A 27602-nucleotide genomic window follows, 5' to 3' on the forward strand; every position below is an offset into this window, starting at 1 on the left:
TTTGTATTTTTGCCGTTTCTTGATCCATTACGCTCATCCTGTGCTTGCTGATCATAGTGAAAACTAAAGAGTTCAAATCAACGAGACCAGATTAGACATGCATATCCTGTAGTTACAAACATTCCTTATGTCTCACTGATATCAAACCAAAACATCCAGTGTTTAACTAGACTCTGTGTCTCCTTTGGCTGTGTGAAAATAAGATTCACATGCACAATGTTGGTAGTGTCTGACACAGTCATTTAAATGGCTTTATTTTTTTTGCCTCTGCCTTTGAGAAACATACCGTTCCTTACCGCGGTGTACACACCCACAACATAAAGGATGTACTTCATATGAAGAAAATCCAACGGACACTCAAAGAATACTGACCCTACTAATACTAAGCTACAGTTATAGGCAGAATTTTAGTATAGATAATTTTAGTATGCCCAATTCCACTTTAGTCCAATTTAATCTCAATATCCTCCTTATGTCTGGATTTATTTATGACTGCCAACACTCTTAAGAGTAAACAGAAAAGTTTGCACATTAATTTAAAGATCCAACAAATAGGGTTGGAACGGTATGGATTTTTTCTTGTGGTTGAATAGTAAGAAATGACCACGATTTTTCGGTAAAAAAACTGTTCTGATTGTGAGTTATGGATTATGAATGTTGTGCTGCAATCACACCAAATTAAACTTAAGACAGCCATAGCAACTTCAAAGATCACTGGACCAAATGCTTCAGACATGAAAGAAATAATCAGTTTAACAACAAGACTATCACGATTTTAGAACTGTTACATTTATGACGCTTATGCTACTGTTAGAAGTGTAGGCTATCGCATCTTTTAATGGCTGCGTCAGGTTGTAACAAAGGTAGGCTACAGTACATGTTGCTATTCTTAACAAACTAGAACATATTTTTTTAATTCTGTTTCAACTTTCATGGAGTAAACATGTACTGTATGACTCATTTAAAGTCTAACGTATTTGTGTAAAACGAGTTTGAACGGAGAGAATAGAAAAGTGTTACGATTGTGCCGGTTGTCTAGCCTGGCGAGCCAGACCCACATTATAATGTAGGGTCTGGGCACTCACCGTTCGCAGTGCTCAGTCCGAGGGTCGGGATAATCAGTTGTCTTTCAAATTCCCTCTGCACGCAATAGGACGCAATAGGATATTTGTTTTCAAGTAGCAGGGAATTCAAGACAAACCGTTGCAACTCTGCCATCAATCATTATGTTAAGCCCAACAAACGACTCTATACACGATTTCAATGCAAGATTTAGTTTCGATTTCTAGAGCTCACAAGTCAACGGAGAGTTGCTAGACTAGCCCTGGCAGCAAATGTAATTTGCTGCCGCTAGGGGCGCGTCTAGATTTCTAGGCTACCGGTTCTCTCCTACTCTCGCATAGTAAATACAAATGGAATGTTGGAACATTGCGCTCCCCAACACACACGCGGAAAGCCAGGTTTGCTTCCTGAATGCTTACTTGAATCCATGTCATAAGATGGTCCCTCACATAACGCATCACGACATTACACACTATGTACACACATTTGCTATTTTTTCCGGTGATGGTGGCAAGCTCAGACCCGCAGTACGCGTCACGTGACCGCGGTATTGCGGTAATGTTGTTACCGTCCCAGCTCTACCAACAAATATTAAAAACATATCGTTTTTTGTAACAGTTCAGATAGCCCTCAGCCCCATTCAGTTGCTTCTCTCTCTCTCTCTCTCTCTCTCTCTCTCTCTCTCTTGCTCTCTATTCATTCTCTCTTCTTCCATCATTTCCAATTCTTCCTTTCTGTCTTTTTCCCTCTCTCATTATTTCTTTCTCTCTCTCTCCTTCTTCCTGGGGTCTTGTTTCCCATTATTTCTCATTCCCAGTTCCCTTCCCCTCCCATAGACCCCCTGCCGTGCTGTCTCTCGTTTTCTCTGGCCGGTGCTCCTGGCAGGCCGGTCAGCCTCGGCGTGGGGTGTTGAGGTCGTGTTTGTTCAGCAGGTAGCGTTTAAAACCCCCCTCATCTGGAGCCTGGCTAGCTAGTGGTGGACAGCCACTGCGGCCCTCTTAGCCCAGCACATGTGGAAGTATCGCGTTGCCTCCCCAGCGCTCGTTAGGAGCGCGGCGCACATTTACAGCTAAGAAAATAGCGGTGGCAGGGACGCGGAGAGAGGAGCCTGTAACTTAGCTTTGGCTGCTGCCCACTGCTGTTGCCCCAGGAAACGTTAAAAGCATGGCAAGGGCCAGCACTTTAAAAAAAAGACTTTGTGTGGACATTGGACTGACTTGCCACTTCTCTGCAAATTAAAAAGGTGGCCAAGAACTTGATATAGATGCTGTTGTACTTTCCCAGCTGAGCTTGCCCAGGAGAAGGTCTTGTTTCAGTAATAATTAGTGTTGTTAACATAACTAGTTATCACACCAGTGTTTATGGAGACCTTGAAAACACTCACACTTGAAAAAGGAGTCCGCTACAACATGAAAACCCCAAATATTAAAATAGAAAAACATTTTAATGTGTGTGTGCCCACTAAACCAGTACAGTACCTAGCACCAGTGGGAGTACAGCAAACAAATCAAGTTCACCAAGACATGGTTTTCTAAAAGGTCCATTTTAGTCTTGAGGAAGCTGCTAAATTATTAACTAGGTATAATTCAGTAACAGAGGCAGTACCTGGAGAATATTAACTTTTTGTTCCTCCACCGTATCAAGGACAATGTGAAGATACAGTATGATCAAACTGTGTTAACCCTTACCTTTCAGTGTATAATTGAAATCCAAAATCAAGGCTCTTTGATACTGTAGAAAGCCCAGTACCCAAATGTAACATAAGGTCACAGGTTAAAGTGTTGGCTGAAAGTTATGAATTTGTAGAATGGCTGTTGCCTAATTCCACACTTCCAGGAAGAAACTCAATAGTAAGTTGCACAATACTGGCGGGGGTCTGAGTTTTATTGCTGTCTACTTTTCAGATGACCTCCCATTCACACAGAGGAGGAATGGGTGGGTGCTGTGTGTGAGGGAAAGAGTGTGTGTGTGTGTGTGTGTGTGTGTGTGTGTGTGTGTGTGTGTGTGTGTGTGTGTGTGTGTGTGTGTGTGTGTGTGTGTGTGTGTGTGTGTGTGTGTGTGTGTGTGTGTGTGTGTGTGTGTGTGTGTGTGTGTGGTGTGTGTGTTCGCTGGAGCACGCGTGCGTGCATGTGGGTCCTCTTGTGTCAGCAGCTATGAGCTTAAGATACGAATCAGGGCTGATATCCATCTATCCGCACTGTGTTCCGGTGGAGGTCCAGCGATCCGAGATGATGTGAGGATAGCAAGTCCTGCTGATGCTTCTGTAAGCCACCACGGGTGCAATGGGCTCTCTTGTCACATGCGGCATTTATTCCTGATCAGCAACATCCTATTAGGGATAGTACCACAAAAAAGCCTATGTGACAGAAAAGTCTTGGGAAGCTTCTTGAAGTCAATATTTTCCTCCGTCCAAAGTGGAACTGTTCATCACTATATTTACCCAAAGCATCCAGTGGCCACTGTGATAGCCATAGGAGAGTGTTGTGATATAACAATATTAGTTGTTCAAAGACACTTGAAAATTCCAGGTCTGACAGGCCTCAGGGAGAGGTCATCTAAATAGACTACATTTATTTAAGTTATGGGTTCGGTCCAGGCTCCATTTCTTTACTAATGATGCTTGTTCATCACCTGAAGCACATCATCCAAAATGGATGGGCCGAGGTCAAGACTGAAGGAGAATGCCGAGTCGATCTCATCTGGCTGTGAAATGTCCATGGGAGCCTGGCTGTAGTCTCTCCCTGAGTTCAGGCTTCCATGTCCTGGGCTGGTGCTGGTGCTGGTCCGGTCAGACCCGGGTGGCTCGTCCTCGACCATGTCGCCCTCCTCGCTGTCGAGCAGTGGGAGGGAGCTGCATTTCTTCCGCCAATGCGCCGAGCTCTGCCGCTGGGCCGGCCAGTCGGGGCTCTCCTGGCCCTCGGCCTCGTCCAGGTTGAGGCGCGGGGGCTTTGGTGGCGGCGGCGGCGAGCAGGCCAGGAAGAGGTTCTGCTCGCTCTGGGAACTCTGGAGCAGCAGGCTGTGTCCGTGCTTCAGGAAGGACAGGTCTCCGAACCGGTCACCCTGGCCGTCTGAGCCGATGTGGGAGAGGTGCCGGAAGTCGCCCAGCGGGAGGCTGATCATGTTGACGGAGATGACGTCCCGACGCTTGGACAGCCGTCGGGGCCAGCGAGCCGAGGCAGGCTTGCGGTACAGCGAGGTCTTCAAGGGCATCCTGTGAGGTCGATTTAACGCTGGAATATTTCTCAATCTCGTTATCACCGTGTGATGGAGTCAGTGTTTTCTGCTACGGTTTAAATCGAAAGCATTCTCATTGAAATGGTCTTGTCTTCTTATCTAACAAGGAAAGAAAAGAGAAAGACATTAGCAGAAATTATGAAAATGATTGGACCGCTCCAGGTTTTGACATTGATATCTGTCAGCAATACCCTGAAATTGAAGAGCTAATTGTCATCTTGGACAAACACGACTGTTTTCTGTAGACACCGAATGCACATTCGTGCGATTTTCCTAGCACCAGATGCAGACTTTGGCCTCAAGTTGAGCCCCCTTTGAAATGGGGGTAAACTTTTTTGTTTGAACAGTGCACCTGTTCACGGTGCAGTTATTCACAATAGCTCTAAAACAGATGCTTTTTGTAAAGCGGCTTTTAACGAAGTGCTTTCTGATGAATACTAATATTTAAAAAAATGATTTATCTTTTCATTTATCCAGTTATCTGTTGTGTTGAAACCTGACATGCATTGGCTTTTAGAATCCCTGTTCTCGTTCATTGCCCAGATTTGCGCAGAACAGGTTTTTCCCATCAGGGATACATGGCAGCTCCACAAACACAGGCACTATGATTTCAACACACTTACGGTATGTTTGTCTGCTTGTTCCTCACCAGCCAGAAACAGAACAAGCAGTGCCCAGGAAGTGACTGGGGGCATTGGACCAGCCGCAATTGGAGCTGTGGAGACCAGCAGCCGTTGGAGCAGGGCCTAGTGTATGTCTGTGTACTGGTGCAAACTAGAACCACATCTGGCCCTGATCCGTTTGAGACGGACCACTATTGAAACTGCTATTGAGAGACCTTAGCAGTTCAATAGATCCCAGTGTAATGGCAGAGGCTAGAAGCAGATCTGGCCCTTATCTGGCTCCAGTCCGTTAGAGATGGGCCTCTACTGGGGCCGCAGTTAATGTAGTGTTGACAGCCTTGAACGACTCCTTCACGTTTTCTCCCAACTTCTCTCGCATTCTTTCTCATCAGCTTTGGCATGCAGAGCCATCAATTAAGATCTATTGTACTACAGTAATCATCCTTATTTAAATGCCCTCTGAAGACGTTTGCTGGATGGGATCATAATCTGGCGAGCGCCGTCATGTTGTACAGTGCAAATAAATCGCTGTCATTTCACTTGACTATTTCCTTTTAGTGTCTAGGGCTTTCAGACCAGCGCTGGCAATTTGCTCCCATTCATTACTCTGAATTTGTTTAAGACAGACCTCATCATGGTTGGCTTGTCAAGTGGACTGTCCTGTTTTATTTATTTATTTATTTATTTTTCTTTCCTTAATAGTGCCTCATCAGGCTCAGGCGATGTAAGATCTGTGTTCGTGACTCGAAACACTCACTCTTTAAATTTGTAAGGCACTACAGAAAACATGTTTTGTTGGCCAATAAAGGTTTTTATCGGCACTTCAACAGCAGCGGGAGGTGCGAGTGTGTGGACACAACAGCATTCCTTTTGCAACATGTAACGCTACAGAGGGAAGGTGGAGCTCAATCTCTCTCTCTCTGTCTGTCTGTCTCTCTCTCTCTCTCTCTCTCTCTCTCTCTCTCTCTCTCTCTCTGGAGTAAGGATCAGAATTAAGGAACATTTTGCCTTCGAGCCCTAAGTTAGCTAAAATCTTATAAGCTCTGATGTAAACCCATTCTACCTGTTTCTTCTAAAAGTGCCCTCCAAAAAAAAAAAAAACGCAATTATACTCGCTGCACCTTTTTCTTATGACACCTTCTAGTGTGTCATCAGATACCTGTGCTACCTGAATCTCTTGCCCTTTGATTGTTTCTACTACAGTTGTCATAACTGTTGTTTTGACAAAATGACTCTCTATAGACGAGATAGAATTGTACACAATGTCAGAAGCTTAGAACAGGTAGGTAGGTATGGTCTTACCTGGCTGGTGTCTGATGCACCATCCGTTCTCTGTTTGCTCGCTTGCCCAGATCCCCAGTCAGGAAGCAATGCTGAGACAGATAACTGCTCTCTCCGATGATAACACACCTGACATGACAGGACTTGCTCCACTGCAAAACAAGACGTAGAGAGAGAATGAGAGAACTAAAGAATGAAAGAAAAAAGGGGACGACTTTCTATGCTATGCAAGACAATGCTGGAGTCTTGCTCTACAAACACTCCTTTTAACTCGAGTAAACTCCAGATGCATGCTTGAAGGATCAATCATTTACTTAACTGGAGCACTAAGTTGCTTTGGCAGCATTATGCCGTAAAATTAAAGACTCCATTTAAGTATGTCAGCTAGAAGCCATGGCTAACCATTGCCAAACCATTTTGCTTTCACCATTTTTAGTTTAAAGCCAATATCTGTAAAAAAAACGTCAATTAGGCTGCATTCAGTTTGTGTAACAAAGCCCCAAAGTTAATCACTGACCCAGAAAAAGATCCATACATTTTCCCTGTTTAATGATCTATTAGATCACCTGGGTCAGAGAATGACTCACCTGTCAATTGCCTTTAGTCCAGGCTTCAGGCTCCTGTGGTGTTAATCTTGTGCCTGGATCTCGCTATCTCCCGTGTTGAGTCTCCTGTGCTTCCTTAGTGTTTGAGTCCAGCCAGGTATGGCGGTTAGGTTGCCTAGGTGAGGTTGAGATGAATGAATATATGTGTACAAAGCAGGTGGAGTTTTCTTTTTTTCCTGCCTCTCTCTCTCTCTCTCACACACACCTTCTTCTTTCGTTCCCTCTACCTCTAGCCCGGGGCAACAGGTCTGTTTACCCTTGGTGAGGTCACACGCCCTCCAGTCAGATGCTATAAATCTGGTGATCTTACCCTTTTTGCCCTCACAGACTCTGTTCATTCCCATTATCCCATTCTGTCTCTCTCCCCCTGCCTCTACTCCCAGCCCTTCTTATTCCACACTCTGTCACCCTTTCACCCTCTCTCTCTCTGTCTCTCTCTCTCTCTGTTCTTTGTCTCTGTCTACTCTGCCACTCTTACTCTTTCTTATCTATCTCTCTCTCTCTCTCTCTCTCTCTCTCTCTCTTTCTCTCTCTCATATGTGTCCCTGTCCCTCTTTCCTGGGAAACAGCTCTTGTGTGGAAGCACACAGCACATTCCTCTTCCTGTGTGTGTGTGTGTGTGTGTGTGTGTGTGTGTGTGTGTGGGGGGGGGGGTCAGTGCGGGGGGTTAACTGATTCCTAATCTCTGTGTCATTGTCCTCACGCTCCTGATTTCCTGTGGATTTGAAGCCCTTCATCCCCACCGCCCACCAAAGCCACGCCGCTCCCAGTAACCACGCGCACGAGAGAGACAGAGAGACTAGGGACAAAAGGCATCTCTACTGTACTGAAACATTTTACTGTCTCACTAGAAGTGGAGGCCAGTTAAGCGACTTTGAATTGAAATAGAATTGATGGATTTGGATGGAAGTGAATCAAATGGAATTGAATTGAGTGAAATGACTAGTTGATGCATTTGGCCTTCCAACAACAGCAGCATACGCAGCATGTGGCACTGTGGCAAGCACATACAGGCCTGGCTGAGTTGCGCAACTCTTCATCAGAAAGGACTGTAGCCATCCTGAAGTTCTCACGCCTCCAGCCATAAGTGTTTGTTGGTCGTTTTTCCCCCCCTCCTTCTCCTCCACTCTTTGTCTCCACATTCCTTGGCATGATATGTGTGGTGAAATAACCCCAAGTGTGTTTGAAATGGTGATTGGTGCAGAAGTATTTACCCAGTGGTGGTTTACAGTATGGATTTCTCAGAGTGCCATTGCAGGTGAAGCTGCAGGATTTTTGCCTAAATGTGCTGCTTCTTATTTCTTCTACAAATAAATAGATAGAGTACAAATTTAGTTGGGGGTTCGTGTTGCCCTGATAGTTTTGATAGTTGATAGTTGCCCTGTGTAGTTTTAAAATATTTTGTCAGTGTTTGTAGTGTAGTACCTGACTTAAACATTGACAGCTTCATTTAGAATTTGATGAATGTAGAAATGTATGTTTTATGAATTTCTGCCAGGGTTTTCTCCAAAACTATGCCAAGATGAATATTTACTTCTGTTGTACACTATTTCAGGTATGTATGAATGTAAGCCAATCATACCTTAATTTTTTAAGCCAAGATAAAACAACACAATGCGGCAGCATTTTTCAGTTTGACTTGCAGGTATCTCAATGTCACAGTTTCTCTTTCTCTCTCCACCCTGGATTTAGAGAACAATATGATAGGTCTAAGCAAGAGCTTCATAATCATTGAGTTAGTGGAGCCTTACAACCTTGTATTTCCCCCAGAAATGTTCCCAATCTACTCCCCTGATTGGTTCTTCTTGGGAGCCCAAAAAGGTTCTTCTCTGAATCTTCTATTACACAGGGTTCTCCAAGCAATCCTTTCTTTAATGTCCCTATGCTATTTACTTAATATAATGTAATTTTATAACATACAATTTATCTGCACAAATACAAGGTGCTGCTTAGTGTAGTGTAGAGAACATTTGGAAGACACTTGGATTGTAGTGTAGCATGTTTGTCAGTTAGGAGGCAGTGTGCAGATGCAGACAGTGGGACTGCGGTGTTTGGGAGAGGCTGGGTGCTGTCCTGTCCCAGGCCCAGGGAGGGAGACGGCAGGCGAGCGGGTGGCCCAGCCCCAGCCCCAGCCCCTACCATATCCCCAGCCTCAGCCCCTACCATAGCCTCAGCCCCTACCATATCCCCAGCCTCAGCCCCTACCATAGCCTCAGCCCCTACCATATCCCCAGCCTCAGCCCCTACCATAGCCTCAGCCCCTACAATATATCCCCAGCCTCAGCCCCTACCATAGCCCCAGCCCCTACCATATCCCCAGCCCCTACCACAGCCCCTACCATAGCCCCAGCCCCTACCATATCCCCAGCCCCAGCCCCTACCACAGCCCCAGCCCCTACCACAGCCTCAGCCCCTACCACAGCCCCTACCATAGCCCCAGCCCCTACCATAGCCCCAGCCTCAGCCCCTACCATATCCCCAGCCTCAGCCCCTACCATAGCCTCAGCCCCTACCATAGCCCCAGCCCCTACCATATCCCCAGCCCCTACCATATCCCCAGCCCCTACCATATCCCCAGCCCCAGCCCCTACTATAGCCCCAGCCTCAGCCCTGGCCCCAGCTGTCTGGCAGCGTTGCTCCATCCACTCAGCTCTGCTCAGCGTCACCACAGAGTCCCATTCCCCCACCTTTCCCGTGGGACGGTGCTATACATCTGGAGCAAACGGGTGGAACACAGCTGTTTGTGTGTGTACGTGTGTGTCTGTCTTGTGTGTTTGTTTTACTAGTTTTACTTTTAGTGTTACCTTAGTGCTAGTGTGTCCTAGAGTGTGTGCTTCTCTCTGAGTTTCTGAATTGTGTGTGTGTGTCTAAATATTTCTCTGTATGTCCTTATTTGTCCGTGTCTTTCTGTTTCTTCATGCGCATGTGTTTATGAGTCTGCGTGTGTGTATATGCATGCATTTCCTTTGTGTGTGGTTTGTGCTTTATCTGTGTGTGTGTGGTTTGCCTGTGGAATTCATTTTTGCATTACCAAACACACAATGTTCCTTTTGCAGAGAAAAGCACATCAGGAGTCGTCTCTCTCGCTCTCTCTCTCTCTCGCTCTCTCTCTCTCTCGCTCGCTCGCTCTCGCTCGCTCTCTCTCGCTCTCTCTCTTTCTCTCTCTCTCTCTCTCTCTCTCTCTCTCTCTCTCTCTCTCTCCCTCTCTCCCTTCCTCCGTCTATCTGGGCCAGCTTGGTCAAGTCCGGTCCACAGCAGAACCTCTTCCTGTCAGGCCTGGCCGAGGTTAATGGAGTCGAGCGCAAAGGGCCGAGACGGGGGCCCATCCCCTCTGATTGCTGTCTTCCTGATGAGCTCCTTTCAAACGGGTCCAACAAACAAAAATCTTCCCTCTTCACAAAAGGATCTGGTGCGCCTCAGCACAAGCAATTACTCACGCAAATGAACTAACACCAGCCCCATCAAAACATTTACTCAAGCCCTGAAACCTGCGGCTCTCAGAACAACATAGAAATACGTTTTTTATTTTTGTAGTATTATCATTATTATTTTTTTAACTCTCCTTTCCGTTCCTCTCTTTTCTGTGTAGAACTCCAGTCATCTCTTTTTGTCAAGCTAGCAGTTCTGCAGCTCTGGTTTCATAATAGGAGATAATCAAAGGGGCAATGGAAATGCTCGCTGTAATCCGTGGTGCTGTGGCCTACCGAGAGGTCATATGACCAGAGGTACAAGGTGGGGGTTGCTTTTATGTTGTTTTTGGTATGTCTCTCTGTCTCTGGATTGATTGCTTTGGCCTTGGCTGATGAGAGCGAGCAGGCGACTGGTTCATTGTGTTCCTGAGGCTGGTCGGGCAGACCGCTGCTGGGGTTGCTGCGCTGCGGTCAGTGTGTGTGCGTGCGCGCGCGTCTTCATCCCAGAGCCCCACAGAATGCAGCATGTTTTCTTCACCGTCGCCCGAGAAAGTGTTTCCAGACCCGGCGTGGAGTGGCCTTTTGTGAGCGGCGAGGCTGAGGCTTTTTGTTTGTGTCTGAGTGTTCGTGCTCATTGTGCACCTCCTTCTCTGTGTGCTGAGTTGGTGAGTTGGGGTGCGAGTGGGCGATGTGACTCAGCCCTAAACATGCGTGAGCTCGTCCTCTGTGCAGCCTTTGCGTGGGGGTCTGAGGCCGAGGGGGAGAAACTGGAGTCTCGCTGGTGATTTACTGCTGTTTGGACTACCAAGAGCTTCTGTGCAGTGAGCCACTGTGCGTCTGCTTCACAGTGAGTCACATTGAAGGCGCCATGGCGGGGGTCCAACTGAAACTCACCTGTCGAGCAGAACACCTGTGTGACCTATATGAAAGCCGTAGCGCAATGTGATGCATTATGACTTCACGCTTAACTTCCACGGCTTGAGCAAAGTTCCTAAGAGGCCTTATCATGTCACTGATGTTATGAAACAGCATGAGAAACACCAAGACATCTGCTATGATAAAAGAGTAACCTTCTGACGTCAGTTGTTGAAAGAACTGATAGCAGAGATAGTGAAGCTAATTGGAGTTACAGCTAAAACGGAGTTAAACACAGAAGCTCTTAACTATACTTAATTATCACCCGGAGAGAAGAAATACTCTTTTCTGAATGGCTGGCGGGGTGGCTTTTAATTCTGAATAACGGGACACCTATGAAGTAGATCTGGTAAAAAAAAAGTTTAATCGCCGTTCTATATCAATGCTTATGAATAGTAACTATAACAACGATAGTAGGACAACGGTTGAGCCTGAAGGCAGGCTTCGCAACAATGGAATCAACTGTAAACAAGCTAACTGTCCATGCTATCGCTGTTATACTGTAGGGCCAAAGAAAAGTTGTACAACAAGCGTGTGTCCTTTGCTTTACAGTGGCAACCGGGTGATGAGCGGGATAACAGCCTTCGAGGTGTGTCCTGTTATACGGAATTAATGGACTCGCTGCGCGTCGGGGAGTTCTTTGCCCCTCGCCCTCGTCCATTAATTCCGTATAACAGGACACCTCGGTGGCCGTTATCCCTTACTTAATATACCAGTTTCCATTAGTGAGCCTCATCAAGCTGTAATGCTATATGTTACTCTTTATGTTAAGAGAGTAGCCTCATGACTACTACTTTACTGAACATGCTGGGCTATTGGCACAGACTCATATGCTAACAAGCCTATTCAGCAAGGGTCCATACATATTGATTTTATGAGAACGAGATATGAAATGCTATTTTGTTTTCCACATTTGGAGGGATGTTTAAGAAGCTCTGAAAAAGTTCTGGCATTGTTTAACCTTTTCTGAAATTACCCTTTAACAGCATGGGAAATACATATTTGCCAAAAAGGTTGATTAATCATGATTGATCATTTAATATTTGCATTTCAATTATTTATTTAAGTGTTATCTGCATAATGTTATTTGCCATAATTATACTCTGTAGACTTTGAGTATTAGTGGGTGTATAATATCTTAAAGAAAGCCAAGTAAAATTTTAATGCATCATTTTTTTCTGGACATGCTTGATTACTGACTTTCCTTAAAAAGAGTTTGCCTACTTATACTTCAATCACATAGATCTGAACGGGGAATTTATGTGTCTTTTTGTGTGTGTCTGTGTGTGTGTTTGTGTGCGAGTTTATACCTCACAAGTTGTGGGAATTCGGGGAAATTGGTCTGAAAATGTGCGTTGCCTGATGTCCTCTGGCACGCTGCAATTTGTAATTATTAAATCAAGGGCCTCAAGATTTGGGCTTCTTTGAGGGTCCTGGAAGCAAACATAGTGGGGGAGGGGTGGGGGATTGGGGGAGGGGTGGGAGTGGCGGAGACTCTTTCACTCCCAGAGATATTTGACAAACATATTAATGTGATAAGATGCCAGATAATCTCGCTGTGCCAACACAGCCACACTTGCCACTTTAACACAGTGCCACAGATTACTTCCAGGAACCAAGTGCTTGTGAATGAGATTGTAAACAGCCCTATCAGGCTTTCTTAATGCCTCTTGGGCTGAAATGGCATTTCTAAAGTGGCACTGCACATAATACTTGAGTGTGGGAATAGGACATTGTTTGGCATGAGAGGGTTTTTTTTTTACTCACAATGATAAAGTTTTATTTGTATACAGATAGGGCAAGCATGTATGGCATTCTGACACTCCCATCTGATTGGCTCTTAATAACCTTTTGATTACAGTTTCTTGCCAACTTGGAACTTATTTCGTGTGGAGTCCGACTATCACAAGCTGTCAGTGTAATTTCTGTTTCTGGGCCCACGGTCCACTTCAGTCCCTTTCCTGCTGCGTGTCGGACACAGATGTGTTCGTGGAAACCAAATATCTGTTCTGGCCTGCGACTTGGCCACCCCTCAGTGACCGGTCTCAAAGGTAGAGAGCCCAGTGTCGCATCAACCATGATAAAGAGCGCTTGGTAACACAGGGTACTGCAACATATCTCTTTCTCTCTCTCTTTTACCTCCATCGCTTTCTTTCTGTTTATTTGCTGGAGAGGCCAGAAGGTCCAGGATGCTGGCTCTCTGTCCTGCTGCTTTTGCTCCGGTCCAAAAACATTTCACCGCTGGGAAGAATTGAATTGATTGATTCAGTGATTCTAAACAATATTTCAAATATACCATGATCAGAGGCTTGGAGTATGGGGAATTGATGAGTGTAAAGAGGGTGTTACTGTTTTACTGGTGATAAGGAGACTTAAGTGAACGTTTCACGTCCTGTCTTTTTTTTGTTTTCCCTCTTTCTTTCTCTCCCTCTGTCCTCCCTCCCGTCCTTGCTTCTTTCTCTTTTTCTCTATTGTTCTTTTCTGTTCCTTTCATTCAAGGTTCCCTTCTGATCTCGTTCTCCACATGTGATTGTGTGCTTTAGCCTTTTCATAGATGAGGCACTGGAGCCAGGTGTTCTGTTTGATACACTCAACAGCTCCTGCATCTTTGTCATTAACAAAGCAGAGGAAGTTGGCTCCAGGATCTGTGCGATAAAGAGCTCGATGCAGACTCAGGAAGGGGAGCCTTCCAGACCTTGGCTATTCTCTCGCTCTCTCATTCTCTCTGTCACACACACACACACACACACACACACACACACTGTTCTATCCTTTCCCTGGCTCTAAGTGCTCAGAATCTGTCTCCATTTTGTCATTTCCTCCAAACACACACACGCGCACACACATGCACACAGACAGACACAGACACAAGCACATACCCACATGGACACATCTCTCCATTCCCTGGCTCTGAATGCTCACAGATCTACTTCCACTTGTCACACACACACACACACACACACACACACACACACACACACACACACACACACACACACACACACACACACACACACACACACACACACACACACACACACACACACACACACACACACACACACACACACACACACACACACACACACACACACACACACACACACACACACACACACACAAGCAGACAAATACATGCACACACTCACCTCCCTGCTTGCTGGCCCAGAATATTTACACATCTATCTCCACTTGTGTGTGTATTGTTTTCTCCCACCCATAACACGCTTGTTTGAAGAATAGAAAGTGATATTTTTTCTGACTTTGTTCTCTGGTGAAGTTTTGAATTTCTTTGCACTCTGGCCCTCCAACTCTGCTTGCGTGTGTTTGTTTGAATTAGCAGAGAGCACTGGGCACGTGTCTCGCACGGACGTAGCGCGCTCTTAATGATCTCTAAATAAGTGTTTGGGCCCCATTAATCACCCCTGCCACATCTTACTGACAGAAAGGAGAGATGGTGTGTGTGTTCGTGCGTGCGTGCGTGCGTGAGAGAGAGAGAGAGATTGGGGGGAGGGGGGAAGAAATATTGAAGATTAAACTTCAGAGAGCGCGAAGCTGAAACAGACTGTTAGAGACCAGAGCAAAGCTGCCCGTAAAGACCAGCTTATGTATTATTTCCTCTGAGGTGTTAGTTCCTGGGTGGTGGTGTGGTATTGGCTGTTTCCATGGTAATTCCCTGCCAGGATGGCATGTGGTTGACCACAACCTGAGTCAGGAAGTTTGGATTTCAGTCAGATGAACACAGGCATGACAAGTCTGTGTTGTTCCATCACAAAGATACATAGAGGATTTAGTTGTGAGTAATAAAATAGTGATGTTGGTAATTGTCTCTACAAGAGAAAAAAAGACAATAAAAACAACAAAACAAATTGTGAAAGCTATGTACAATTGCAGGTTTTGTTGCCTTGGAATGGTCACTCTGTTCCGAGGACTTCATAGCTCTAGCCAAGAGCAGGGAAATCATCAGCGCCGGCACTCATTTCTTTTCATCATCTTCTACATCATTTCTCTCTGACACATTTGTTTGTCAGTTTGAGAACTGGAGAATAGACACAAACATAGGTGTATACACACACTCACACATTCATTCACTCACTCATTCACTCATTCACTCACTCACACACACACACACACCCACACTCCCACACTGTGCACATGTGGTTGAGTGTTGCGTGATGAGTTCCGTTCTTTTTTGGACAGCTCAATGAGCCGTCGTGGGATTCCAGGCTTGTCTCTCGGTGCAGTCTCTAACTCCATCTGCCTCACAGCGTAGGGCTGGCCCCGAGACAGTGGGGACAAATGCATGTTGGGATGCAAGGCTTCTTTAAGTGCGGACTTACAGACTTCCCCACCCCTTTTGCTTTAAACTGCCGCTTACAAATTGAGAAGGACAGTCTTTGAGTTGTTGCACTTTCTAGGGGGAAATAGACCCAAGGATAATAGGATTGCATGATGTCAGCCATCGATGAAAGTTCACATTAGTATGTCAGTAACTTGACTGATATCATAGGGTTCTGTAGTCCATGGGAGTGTTCCATACAGGAAAGTTTAGGAACTCCGTTTCAGTCTGAAGTTGCAGTCCATGACAAATAACAAATAATGGCAGCCCTCTGACATACACAGAAACACGCACTGCTCACACTCATGCATGCATGCACATGCCCTCCTAGATATCCTACAGCCATCAATCTTATCCATGCACATGCCCTCCTAGATATCCTACAGCCATCAATCTTATCCATGCACATGCCCTCCTAGATATCCTACAGCCATCAATCTTATCCATGCACATGCCCTCCTAGATATCCTACAGCCATCAATCTTATCCATGCACATGCCCTCCTAGATATCCTACAGCCATCAATCTTATCCATGCACATGCCCTCCTAGATATCCTACAGCCATCAATCTTATCCATGCACATGCCCTCCTAGATATCCTACAGCCATCAATCTTATCCATGCACATGCCCTCCTAGATATCCTACAGCCATCAATCTTATCCATGTGATGTAGTCTAGCTACTTGTAATACACCTAAATACACCTGGTATTTACAGTACAGAATATATACAGTGAGGCTGTGTGAAACAAATAAGTGGACAACAGCTGCAATACCTGCAGTGGATAAACTCTCTCTAAACGTTGTGTGTGTGCAAGACTCATGGCCTCTGCAGTGATGACTGATGATATATCATTTCAGATCCTGTAGCTAGCTTTGTACAGTATGTGTGCTTGCGTGCATACGTGCGTGAGTGACATCAGCCTTGTTTACGCTTCCCCCATGCTGTCCCAGAGGAGGAGGGTGATGTCATTCCTTTGGCTCTGTTCCTGTCGTTCCCGCAGGACTCTCTCTCTTGGTCTCTCTCTCTTGGTCTCTCTCTCTCTCTCTCTCCCTCCCTCTCTCTCCCTCTCTCTCTCTGAGTTAGTAGGCCGTCTGCTGCGGTTTGCCATCTGCTCCAATCCTCCTCCCACCGACCCCGTGTGCTCACCTCTGCTCACTGAGATCTGATGTGATTCACAGACCAAACACACACCAGACCAGACACCATAACAGATCACCTCGTCGCCTTGGAACACATGCTTCCATGCGCAGAGTTAGTGTGTGAGTTATTGTGATTCATCCACACACACACATACACAAACTTACGTGAACTTACACACATCTTGAAGACCAGGAAACACCCCTTAACGTTTGAGCAGCAACGTCATCATGCTTAGTAACACCTGGGCTAGACAGCACACAACTTGGTTACCTCATCATTCTTTTAAGACTACATCAGTCTCTGAGGAAGACAGATGAACAAACAGACGTACAGTTTAAATCACATACTACCTATAAGTACTGTAAAGTGATTCATCTATATATGGTAGGATTATGTGTACAGATCTGCCTGTGATTAAATAGACATTATGCATTTTGGCCAGCCCAGATTGACGTAGTCTTACCTTAGATGTCTATTGAGTTGGGAGCCTCTCTTAAGCTTGTGCCTTACTAAAAATACTACAATAAAATCCAATGTCATATTACTCACCCTTGAGAACAATGCACTTTAGGTGTGTAGGCGCTTCAGGCTCTAGGCTCGTACTTGGCTGTTATATATGTTTGACCAGTAGAGGGCATGCTGGAGCTGAGGTATGGTAAGCCGGAGGCGTGGATGGGGCAGGGGTGCTGTCTCACAGGGCCAACAGCACACTTGTTTGTCTCTCTCTCTCTCTTTTGGTTTAATTGAAGATGCAACAGTTGTTTATTTGCTTAATTGAGCTTGCGTGATATTTCATGGTTACATGTTTGGACCAGGGCAACCTGAGCTCATTTTTTCGCTGCCATGGTAATCACAGACGCATCACCCCATACAGTTCCGCTCCGCTCTGCTCCTCTTCTCTCCTCCCCTCCCTTCTCTTTCTTTCCCTTGCTCTTACTTTTTTCCTCCCTCCCTCCCTCCCTCTCTCTGTTCACATGGGTGGTTGATGGAGCCTTCATCATCTCTTCCAGATGGTTTACCTCACAGAATTGCTTGTCTTTTGCTATTTTTGCTTACCCCTAAGACACACATACTCACACACTCACACAAGTGTGCATGCATGTAAAAGCTCACGGACACATCATCTTTCTCTTTGTCTGTATCTTGGTTACTCCTTCACTCACTTTTTACAGAGAGAGAGAGAGAGAGACAGAGAGACAAACAAACCCCTCCACCTCCCCTCTCTGCCCTCGTGGTCTTGTTAGGTGGACACATCCTTGGCACAGCAGGCTTCCTCCTCCTAATCCCCTAAAACAACGGTTTGTTCTGCAGACAGCTTGGCCCCTCGGCCCACCCTCTGGGGCGGAGGGGCTGGAGTGCGGGGACTTAAGCCCAGGCAAGGGAGCCTGCTGCTGGGCCTCCGGGCCTGTTTATCCAGCCTCCCGCTACTGCGCTGGAGAGCCTGGAGCCCCTGCTGCCCTGCCTCTACTGGGCTTGCTCTTAGTTTTACACTGATCCAATGGCACTCAGAAAGGCCAGGAACTGCAGGAAGGTACCCGGTCCCAGCTATCTGACTGCCATCAGCCTTATCCATACAGTGCAGTCTTAAGTGCCTGGAGTACACAAAAAACAACTGGTATTTACTAAAATAAAATACAGAACAATCACAACTATCTATACCAGATAGCTAGGCCAATGAGGCTGTGTGTAACAAAACAATGTGGATTTCTGCAGCCCTGGACTATGTGCTTGCTTGGCTTGGCTTTAGTTTTACAGTGATTGAAAGGCACTTCAGAAAGGCGAGCATTACACTTTTGACTCTTGTGTTATAGTTGCTGTGATCACTCTGTACTTCTCAAGTGGCATATTGTCTGCCTGCCTTTAACTTCTGAGAGAGTTTGGGCCAAAACTGTCCTCTTCATTCGAGATTGACTTTGACAGCCAGTCAAGAATTCTATTGGCATGGCATTGTTTAATGCTCGTGGCGGTAACTACAATTTCTGTTCTTGTGGCTAAGTGAGGGCAACTTGCTAACAATACCAACGGGAGGCCTCCAAGCCCACAGAGCACACACGTACAGTATGTGCTGTACAAAATAATACATAGATAGACATGAATGTAAACAAACATAAAAAATAAATATAAGTTAATGATCATTTCAGCAAAGGTTTCATTTCATTTTAACTCCCCTAAAATGCATTTGTTTAGCCCAGGCTGTCTGTCTGCTGTCCCCTGTTGCTGTCTGTATGTCTGCTGAGCTGGCGGCAGTGTCACTTAGGCACTGTGCAAAACGTGAAATCATGGTGCCATTTCAAAGTTCAACTCCAGCACTGAAAGTGCATGAATTTGTTCCAGCTTTCTAAATACACATTTTCATTTTCAAACATGCATCCAATTAGCCGTGGCAGACAAGCACCTAACAACTAACCGTCAGCATCAGACGTGTGGTATTTGCAGAGCATCAGTGACGTCAGGTTTTGAACCCGGGCGGTTCTCTGAGGCCGAGGACCCGTGTGTGTGGCTCCAGCTGGCTCTGGCACCGTGACCACGAGCGGCTCCGCAGCGCAGAGACCAGACATGGCAACGTCTTGGAGCCAGCGGCCTTGTCAGACGTCCCGCAATCTCTCAGACACGGCAGCCTTAGCCAGTCAGAGCCTCGCGCACAGCACTCCCACACTGAGTTCTGCTTTCTTCTCTTCTCTCTCTCTCTCTCTCATGTTGCCGTTATGCATATTTAAGAGTGGAGCCTCCTTAAGAAATATTTTTTTGACCTTTTGTGTGTGGGGGTTGCTAAGACAAACATTCACAGACTCGCGCCTGTTTGCCCTGTGATGGCATGTTGCTTGAGTTAGAGGAGCTTTCCTACCCTATGTACAGAGATGATTTCATTGTTTTGACATTTGCATAGAGTACAGTTTTAGTCATGCCTTCTATGCAAATGTTAACTAACAATGCTGATAAGAATGTGATGCGGTCACCGACGGTCTGTGTTTGTGTTTGTGTGCCTGTATTCCTTTTTGTGTGTGTGTGTTTGTGTGTGGTACCATGTATATGAACATCTGTGTGTGTATGTGACATCCTTGTGTGTGTGTGTGTGTGTGTGTGTGTGTGTGTGTGTGTGTGTGTGTGTGTGTGTGTGTGTGTGTGTGTGTGTGTGTGTGTGTGTGTGTGTGTGTTCCTATGTATTTAGGCACATCTGTATGGATGTATGTGTAATGTATGTTTGCAACATCCCTGTTTATGTGTGTGTGTCCTGTCTCCTCCTGCAGGCCTCCCTGACCTCTGGTCGTGACTACGAGAGCCTGGTGCTGATGAGAATGCGGCAGGCTGCAGAGCGACAGAAGCTCATTGAGGAGATGCAGAGGGAAGATGAGGAGGATGAGGAGGCAGTGACTGCCCATGCCAAACCTAAGGCCTGACCCTAACACTGGATCCCATTGGCCCACTTAGGACACCTAAACCAGTGACAAGGTGCTTCATTGGTTGACGTGACCATGTTGGTCCAATCAGTATGTGTGGTGATTTGATCGGAGCTGATGTCTTGGACATGGCAAATTGTTGAATAAATATTGGAGACTGTTGTACCAATGGCTTTAGTTTCATAAAGTCATGCTGCTTAGTTTGTGGCCAATTTAAATGCATATTTTTATTGTGTAATTTAAGTTTGGGGAATGAAATAAATCTTGTTTTTTTCTAGAAATCTCTGTATTGTGTTATTCTGACCTATGATTATAGCAGGCGACACTGTCAGGGTATCCTGTTGCCAAGCATCTACCAATGCCCTAAGCAAAAGGAATAGCTCTAAAAAAAAAACATGGCCGCCACAACTGATCGGATTTTGCAAAACAATATTTTTAACGAATGGAGCGATATGTTTACACATTAATGCCAGATACACCCCAAACACATGCAATGAGTTTATCCCCCAAGCAAAATAAAAAAAATAATAAAAAAAACAACAGCATTCACATGCATCTCCAAAATATTCCCCATCCTCACAGCGGCCAAACCGCTGACCTAGACCCTTCTGGAAAAATGTTTTTTGTGGAGAAATCCTCCCAGTCTTGTTCTTAAAGCATCAGTTCCAGCTCCGTGCCCACTAGACATGGTGCTGCTGTCACTGTGGGGTAGGGTAAATATGGGTCTGAAGGGACCAGAGTTGTCTACACAATGAAAGCTGAGCGTGGCCCAAACACTACACGCTGTGACTGTGGAGGACATGGTGATTGCTCTGAAATTCCCGGATGTCACAGGCTCCCAGAACCAAACTGCAATGAGGGTCTTACGGAAATTCGAGCCAGCAAACAAAATGTGGCTTATTAGTCTTGTGTTCTTAAACTACTGCCCTTGTGGCAATCACTGGCCCATAGAAGTTATTTGCTCTTGTATAGATACACATAATATATTTTTTGAATATATATGGTGAATTTCAGCAGATTACATTGAATTGTGCACTTCACACATATTGAAAAGCCTTGCACCTTCAGTCATGAGAATAGCTGGAGACTCGACAGCAGACTCACCCTCCCCACTTGCCAATGCCTCTCCACCCTTCTGCCTGACCCAGCCATTTATCTGTTTCCACCATTTTGACTGACATGGTTGTGGCCCAATCTGTGACTTATGGACCAAAACCAGTGTCTACAATTGCTTGCAGGCTCATTGAAAATTTCTAGGTCATACATTCATACTGCTATGAGCCTAGTTCCCACCTGCCTATGGACACAACACAAGTGGTCATATTCAAATAAGTCTTCTGGCATGACATGTTGTATAAAACAGGAAATGCAAAATGAGGTGTGAATTTTCATAATGCAAATTTAATGATCAGTTTGACTCGTATAACTGTACTTATCCGTGGGGTTATAATTGTGACAAACTGTTCATAAAGTATGATTGATTTGATACAATCCATGATGAGATGTAAAACAGTGGGAATAAGTGATGGATCCCTGTTATTATTTGGTTACAACTCTTGCTTTACCGATCCACAGATCCTCTTGGGACTGCAGCGAGGTTTGTTTGATCTTTGGGGGACAGCTGAATAGTTTTGTTACATCTCCCTCCATGATGTCCACAAAACAGAACATAATCATTATGGTGTCCCCCAGAGCACCATGCCACAATAGTGTCTCTATCTAGGAGTCTATGGGACCATTTCCTGCTGTCATTATGTGATTTAGGCGCCCAAGTTAATCGCCTAATCCAAAAACCCCAAGTGATCCATCTCAGTCGTGTGGCGACGCTCTCCCTGCTCCCACACGACTGTGTTACACAATGCTCGGCTATGGCAGGAAGACGCCGGCCCCTTTTCTTCCTCCACCCTCCACTCCATCCCTCCTCTCTCTCTCTCTTTCCTCTCTCTCTGTCTCTCTCTCTGGGCAACATTTTCTCCATCACATGGTTCTCTTTACACACGCTGCTCTTTTCACTTCCCTGGAAAACGTAGGGAAAATAATATTTAAAAAAAACTTTTAACACACCATGTCTGTCCAAATTGCAACACAGGAAATATAATTATAGCTCCAGATATCTAGGAGAACATATCCTCCTGGAGTAGAGGGGCAGACTAACAGGGAACAAGATTGGCAGAGTGACAGACAAACAGGGAAGCAATTTAGCAGACCGCATTACCCCTTAAGACCCTGAGTGAAGGGAAGGCACGGAATAGAGCCTGAAAGACTTCTGTTCCTCCATCATCAGCTATCCAATTAAACTATTGTAATCATGATCCTCCATTAACCCTATCTCTGCTCTTTTCTTGCTGTCATAAATACTCTGTCACGCACATACACACACTCACGAACACATACATACAGTACACAAGCATACTGAGGATTCTCTCTCTGACAAACACACACGCAGGTCAGTGGTTTTGTTAGTCAAAAGGTGTTTACACTTGCATCACCCTCCCAACCCAAACTGTATAGTGATATAAAAAACACTCTTGTTGTTTGATGTTAAAGTTATGAAAATAGTCGGCGCTGGAATTTGTGTGCAGTAGCCATGGCAAGGGCAGTTCTTCTCCTCAGGTCACCTTGCAAACCACATACTACAAATGAGTGTGTAATGAAAAAGTCATCAAACTTGTAACACACACAAACACACACACACAGTCTCGTCTAATATCTGATATGGAAGGCTGTGTGTTAGGTATTGGCAGCATGCAGGTATGCTGACCAAATTCAACATCCAGGTCAGTGAAGACTGGCCAAACACCTGTACTGTCCCATTCTCAGAAAAAAACAAATGGTTGAGGAAGTCCTAAATGATACGATATGTAACCATTACACTTTATACTCTGTTATATCTGAACTATGACAAGGCCTATCTCTCTTCTCTATACAGTACAGCACGAGCTGCAGAGGCCAAAATTCCACTTGCTGCCCATCCACTTCAAATGCAAAGCTGTTGCACGACCCTGTCAAGCTTGACAGGGCTAAATGCTAAATGACTGGATGTAACTGCATTTTGGTGAATGCTAATCACTGCAGTGACATGTTTGTCAACAGACACAAAGAATAACACAGCGTCTGTGTACGTTTTTTATAAAACAGTATGGTCCACGGCAGATGATTTCAATTGCTAATCCAAACTGCCACAAGCTATATCATTAATCTTGTCGTCGTTGCTCATTTTCCCATCACAAGATGCCTGTGAGCCTCTGACAGAACAAATTGTTTGCAGTCATTTCCACCTCTCACATAAATGTTTTCTCTTTTCCATTTGCTGTTGTACTGGCACAATGGAGGCTGCTTTTGCTTAATATGAGAGAGAGAGTAAAAAACAGAACTGGTCCTCATTATGACAATAGTTATTTTATTTCGGAATCCAATCGGCAGTACCAGTACAATATGATACACAATGTACAAATCTCCCTACAGTAAAATAAGCTTCAAGAAAAAAAAAGCAAAGTCTGCATTTGGAACATCCAGTCATTCACTAGGCTTTATAGTGTACTGCATAGTGCATCAACACAATAGAGTTATTGACAATGCAGTGCTCTGTGTAGTGAATGAGTGGATGTTGCGAGCACATGGTTACAGACTTAAACAAAGATGTCAGGATACTGCATATATTAACTACATTTCTGGATTCCAAGTAGTAGTGTAGTATAAAGAATGATTTAAGATGAAAGCCAACAAGTACAATTTTGTTGTTCTAACAGATCCTCCCCGCTCAGCGTTGCATAGACATTCAAAGATGAAACAGCAAGTATGATTCTGTAATCATTACTAACAAGAGACACTGATCTTGTTGACCATTTATACAGTCAGTTTACACAGTAAGGACAGAGCCTTATAGATATCTATAAGGCTCTGGGTAAGGATATGGATGTTCAGGAATGTTTGAGAATGTTCTTACTTGAATGTTAAGGAATGTTTGAGAATGTTCTTACTGGAATGTTCAGGAATGTTTGAGAATGTTCTTACTATAACCTGTACTTACGTACTATGTGTTCACTGGAATCAGAGCCGTATAACCTTTATACGGCTCTGACTGGAATGGGTGCTTTTGTCTTTGTTTGATATTCTAACTAGCTAATCATAACTTGAGATAAAATAAAGGTATTTTAACACATAATTCAACATAATTAAAAATAAAAATAAAAATAAAGATGGCACCATAGGATCCTGGGACCATAGGATCAGGTAAAGTGCAGCACAGGGCTTTGCAGTCACTCGATCGATCATGAGGACATGTGCCATGTGACACGTGGGGAGGGGGGGCATTCTAAGGGCCCAGCACTGACCAGGGTACCCCATAGAGCCCCCCCCCCCCCCACACACACACACACACAAAATAATACTGTATATTATCTGGGGGCCCAGAATTATTGTCTGTCATAGGGCCCAAATTTTCTAGCAGTGCCCCTATGTGTGAGACTCAATGGTCTCTTTGTGCAAACACCAAACCAGGGTTTGGCCCACGCCTGTCATGGACACAACATGGTAGCCCAGCTTCTCCAGCTTGTCTAAAACCAACCTGGGAGGGTCATCCACATGATACTCTGAGCTGTTAAATAAACACACACACAAACAAACATGGTAGTTATCTGATGTACCACAAATGTACTAGACATGCACTGGAAGGAGAGCAGATCTGACATGGGCAGAAGGCTATTTTTTGTGATACTTTTTGGCTTTGCTATGGTAAGCCACAAGGTATTTAAATTGTTTTTAACATATTGCTTGTTCTTTCAAAAGAAATTAAATCATAGTAACCAGAGAACGCTGGAATCCATTGAGGCAAGCGGACAATATAGAAATGCACAGCTGACAGCTGGACTAAGTACTCGGGGCTCTCATATTGTTTTGTTTTTTCAGCTAACTGAACCAGACAACTATTTAACACTTACAAATTGTTTCCAAGCATTGTTGTTTTCCTGGCCCCAAGGTAAGTCATTATTGCTGGATCGGAGTACTCATCTCCAACCATGGTTGGACCGGTCTCCTAAAACACACATGACAATAAAGCCAATCATCTGAAAACAATCCATACTTATGCTAATTTCATAATATTATTACATACAACATAAAGCCATAATAATAATAACCTTAACATAGGTCACATGAACATACAACCTAAATGAAGATATATAATTAGAGATATTTATATTCTCAATAAAGCTTATCTGCTCTTTAAACTTTACAATATTGGTAGGCCTAGTATATGATGACAATATGTTGTTTCAAACAGAATCAAGAAAGGGCATGAGACAAAATCCAGTCTCCCAGTTCTCTCTTTGTACCTAGGCTACACCAGGATAGTCTTTATTCGGGTTGTGAAAAAATTTTTGGGGATGCCAAAAGATAGCAACGTTGGTCTCAAAGTCCAAGTCGAGTCACTCTTCACAGTAACACTAGTTGCCTATCACACTACGAGTTTCTTTGGCAGGCGGTCATAAACATTGCATAACCCTCCTGAAATTCTGGTTCTCGCAGCAGACCCATCTGCATACAAGATAGGACTTATGAACACCACAAAGTAGCCTAAGTTATCTGACAGTCCCCAAATTAAATTGGGAAAGAATGCTACAAATGTGCAACGTGTTTCAACATGCGTGTTTTCAGATAGCACTAATAATTCCAAACATTTTAATCAAGGCGTCCACTAGCAGTGTTAAAAATGTTCTCGTAAGATTTACAAACGACCCACATCACTTCTGTGACACCTTGTAGCGTCTTTAAAACGTAGACTATAGCCCGTTAACGGCCATAACGGGACTCCTACTGTATAAGCATGTCAGTGAGTGACAGGTTTACTTGCGTCAGCATGTATGCTTCTAACAGAAGCGTGCAGAGATACGCACCAGTCGAATCTGGGTACTGATGAGAACGTACGGCATCCTGTACCATCAAGTAATGTGCCAGATAGTCCCCCGGGGAGTGGTTAATCAAGTGGCAGTTATTTTTCTCAGACGCGACTGTGTTTTCTTCAGGTTGTGCATAGGCGCCTATGTTGAAAGCTCCTGGGTGGAATGCGGAAACACCCATCGAAACTGACCAATCACAGGACGGTGATAGCATCCGTCAACATAACTGGCTTATAATGAAGGTTGTGGTAGCCTATGTTTTAAGGCTACCCAAAGACTGTACCTTGCGGTAGTTTATTGAAATATTGTACCTTGAGGTAGCCTAGTTTGTTGTAGTTGTTAAGTTGTTGTCCTAGTTTGTGATGAGAAGGAAGTGTTTTTCAGAATTATAATCTGATTCAAAATTAATTGTTAGGCTAACCCCCCTTTGCTGTCCATGGCAAAACACACGAAAAAGGGATGTTATCAGACACATTTTGTGGCAGTCAGGGTAAAGTCACCAGCATTGCCATGGTTTATCAGTCCATCTCTGATTTCCTCTTTAATGTTTTGGTTTGGAAATGCCTTTGGAACCCACTGGTTTCACCCCATGACATGAATGTGAGGCTAGTTTGGATTTGTTAGATGCTTAACACTGAGGACTGCTCATTTTCTCAGCTATTTGATGTGCCTCAATTACTACTCTCACATAGTGACAATCCATTTCACACACATAAGGGGTGTTAATATAGTTAGCCTGTTATAGTAGAAAACTGAGGGTGGATCCACTTTCAAATTAGTTGTTGATATTACACTGTACATATTATCTGTAGTACTGCTTTACCTTTAATGCAAGTAAATCTTCACAAATTAAATGGAATTAAATAATTTCCAACAATACACTTTATAATCTTTTATGGTAGTGGTCGAAGATGAAGAAAACATTGTCATTTTCATATTGTATTGCGTAACAGCCTTTATGGCTGAGAGGCTCAAGCTACTGTACAGAGCTCAACCTTACTGTGATCACTGTGACTTTATTTCCTTTGTGGAGATCGGTCATCTCCTCTTCAGAGTGGTTAGTGCAGTAGATTAGTAAAAAAAATCGTTCACTTTGGTATAGAAGCATGAAATTTGGCACATATACTCTCTAAGGGCCACTATTTTGGAAAAAGGCGCTGGCCACTCGAAAATTCAATATGGAGGCCATTTTTCAAGATGAAGTACTCTTGAAATACTCTTCAAGGAACACTCTTTTGGGAAAAGGTATGTGTCACTCAAAAATTCAGGATGGAAACCATTCTTCAAGATGGCTGCCATTCCTGTCCTATGTTCATTGCCATGGTTTCCAAAAAGTGATACAGAAAATATGCCACAAATATTCTGTTAAGGCCACTTTTTGAAAAAAAAAACTGGATGGCCAATAAAAAATTCAAGATGGAGACCTTTTCCAAGATGGCCGTCATTTCGGTAGTATGTACACTGATGCACACATGCATGTCAGCAAAAATATTCTAAAGGCCACACAAAAATTCAAGGCATTTTTCAAAGTGAGTGTTGCTTTAATAGGGGACTGTTGGGACTGAGTTAAAAGGAAGGATTGAAAAAATAACATAAATTCACATTTTTACCAGCTCAAAGGCCTTGTGGTTAGTGTCCAGCCTGAGCTTGAGAGGTTGTGCCCTGTCGAGTCATAATAAAGACTGTAAAAAAT

At 44.4% G+C, this 27602-nt stretch overlaps 3 protein-coding genes across 3 annotated transcripts in view; 1 reads left to right on the plus strand and 2 right to left on the minus strand.

Annotated features, from left to right (window-relative positions):
* dnajc17 (DnaJ (Hsp40) homolog, subfamily C, member 17) overlaps positions 1-20293 on the plus strand; it is a 54442-nt gene extending 34149 nt beyond the window's left edge. The window contains exon 11 of the mRNA XM_076299738.1: positions 19863-20293. Within this exon, the coding sequence (XP_076155853.1) occupies positions 19863-20012 (150 nt within the window). The 3' untranslated portion in view covers positions 20013-20293. The remainder of the gene's footprint in view (positions 1-19862) is intronic.
* On the minus strand, positions 3659-6995 carry LOC143139141 (cdc42 effector protein 2). Its single transcript, XM_076299739.1, has 3 exons — positions 6788-6995; positions 6222-6352; positions 3659-4395 (listed from the first exon to the last, which is right to left on the minus strand). The coding sequence occupies exon 3, from the start codon at positions 4270-4272 to the stop codon at positions 3673-3675; it is 600 nt and encodes a 199-aa protein (XP_076155854.1). The 5' UTR covers positions 4273-4395; positions 6222-6352; positions 6788-6995; the 3' UTR covers positions 3659-3672.
* Positions 20294-23391: 3098 nt separating the features above from the next.
* On the minus strand, positions 23392-26060 carry gchfr (GTP cyclohydrolase I feedback regulator). Its single transcript, XM_076300043.1, has 3 exons — positions 25907-26060; positions 24953-25047; positions 23392-24609 (listed from the first exon to the last, which is right to left on the minus strand). The coding sequence occupies exons 1-3, from the start codon at positions 25940-25942 to the stop codon at positions 24468-24470; spliced, it is 273 nt and encodes a 90-aa protein (XP_076156158.1). The 5' UTR covers positions 25943-26060; the 3' UTR covers positions 23392-24467.
* Positions 26061-27602: the final 1542 nt, after the last annotated feature.

The sequence above is a fragment of the Alosa pseudoharengus genome, unplaced genomic scaffold, assembly GCF_046254945.1.
Source record: "Alosa pseudoharengus isolate Yale_2024_CS ecotype anadromous, Long Island Sound unplaced genomic scaffold, YU_APseudo_1.1 YU_APseudo_1.1_scf_22, whole genome shotgun sequence".
Classification (NCBI taxonomy): Eukaryota; Metazoa; Chordata; class Actinopteri; order Clupeiformes; family Clupeidae; genus Alosa; species Alosa pseudoharengus.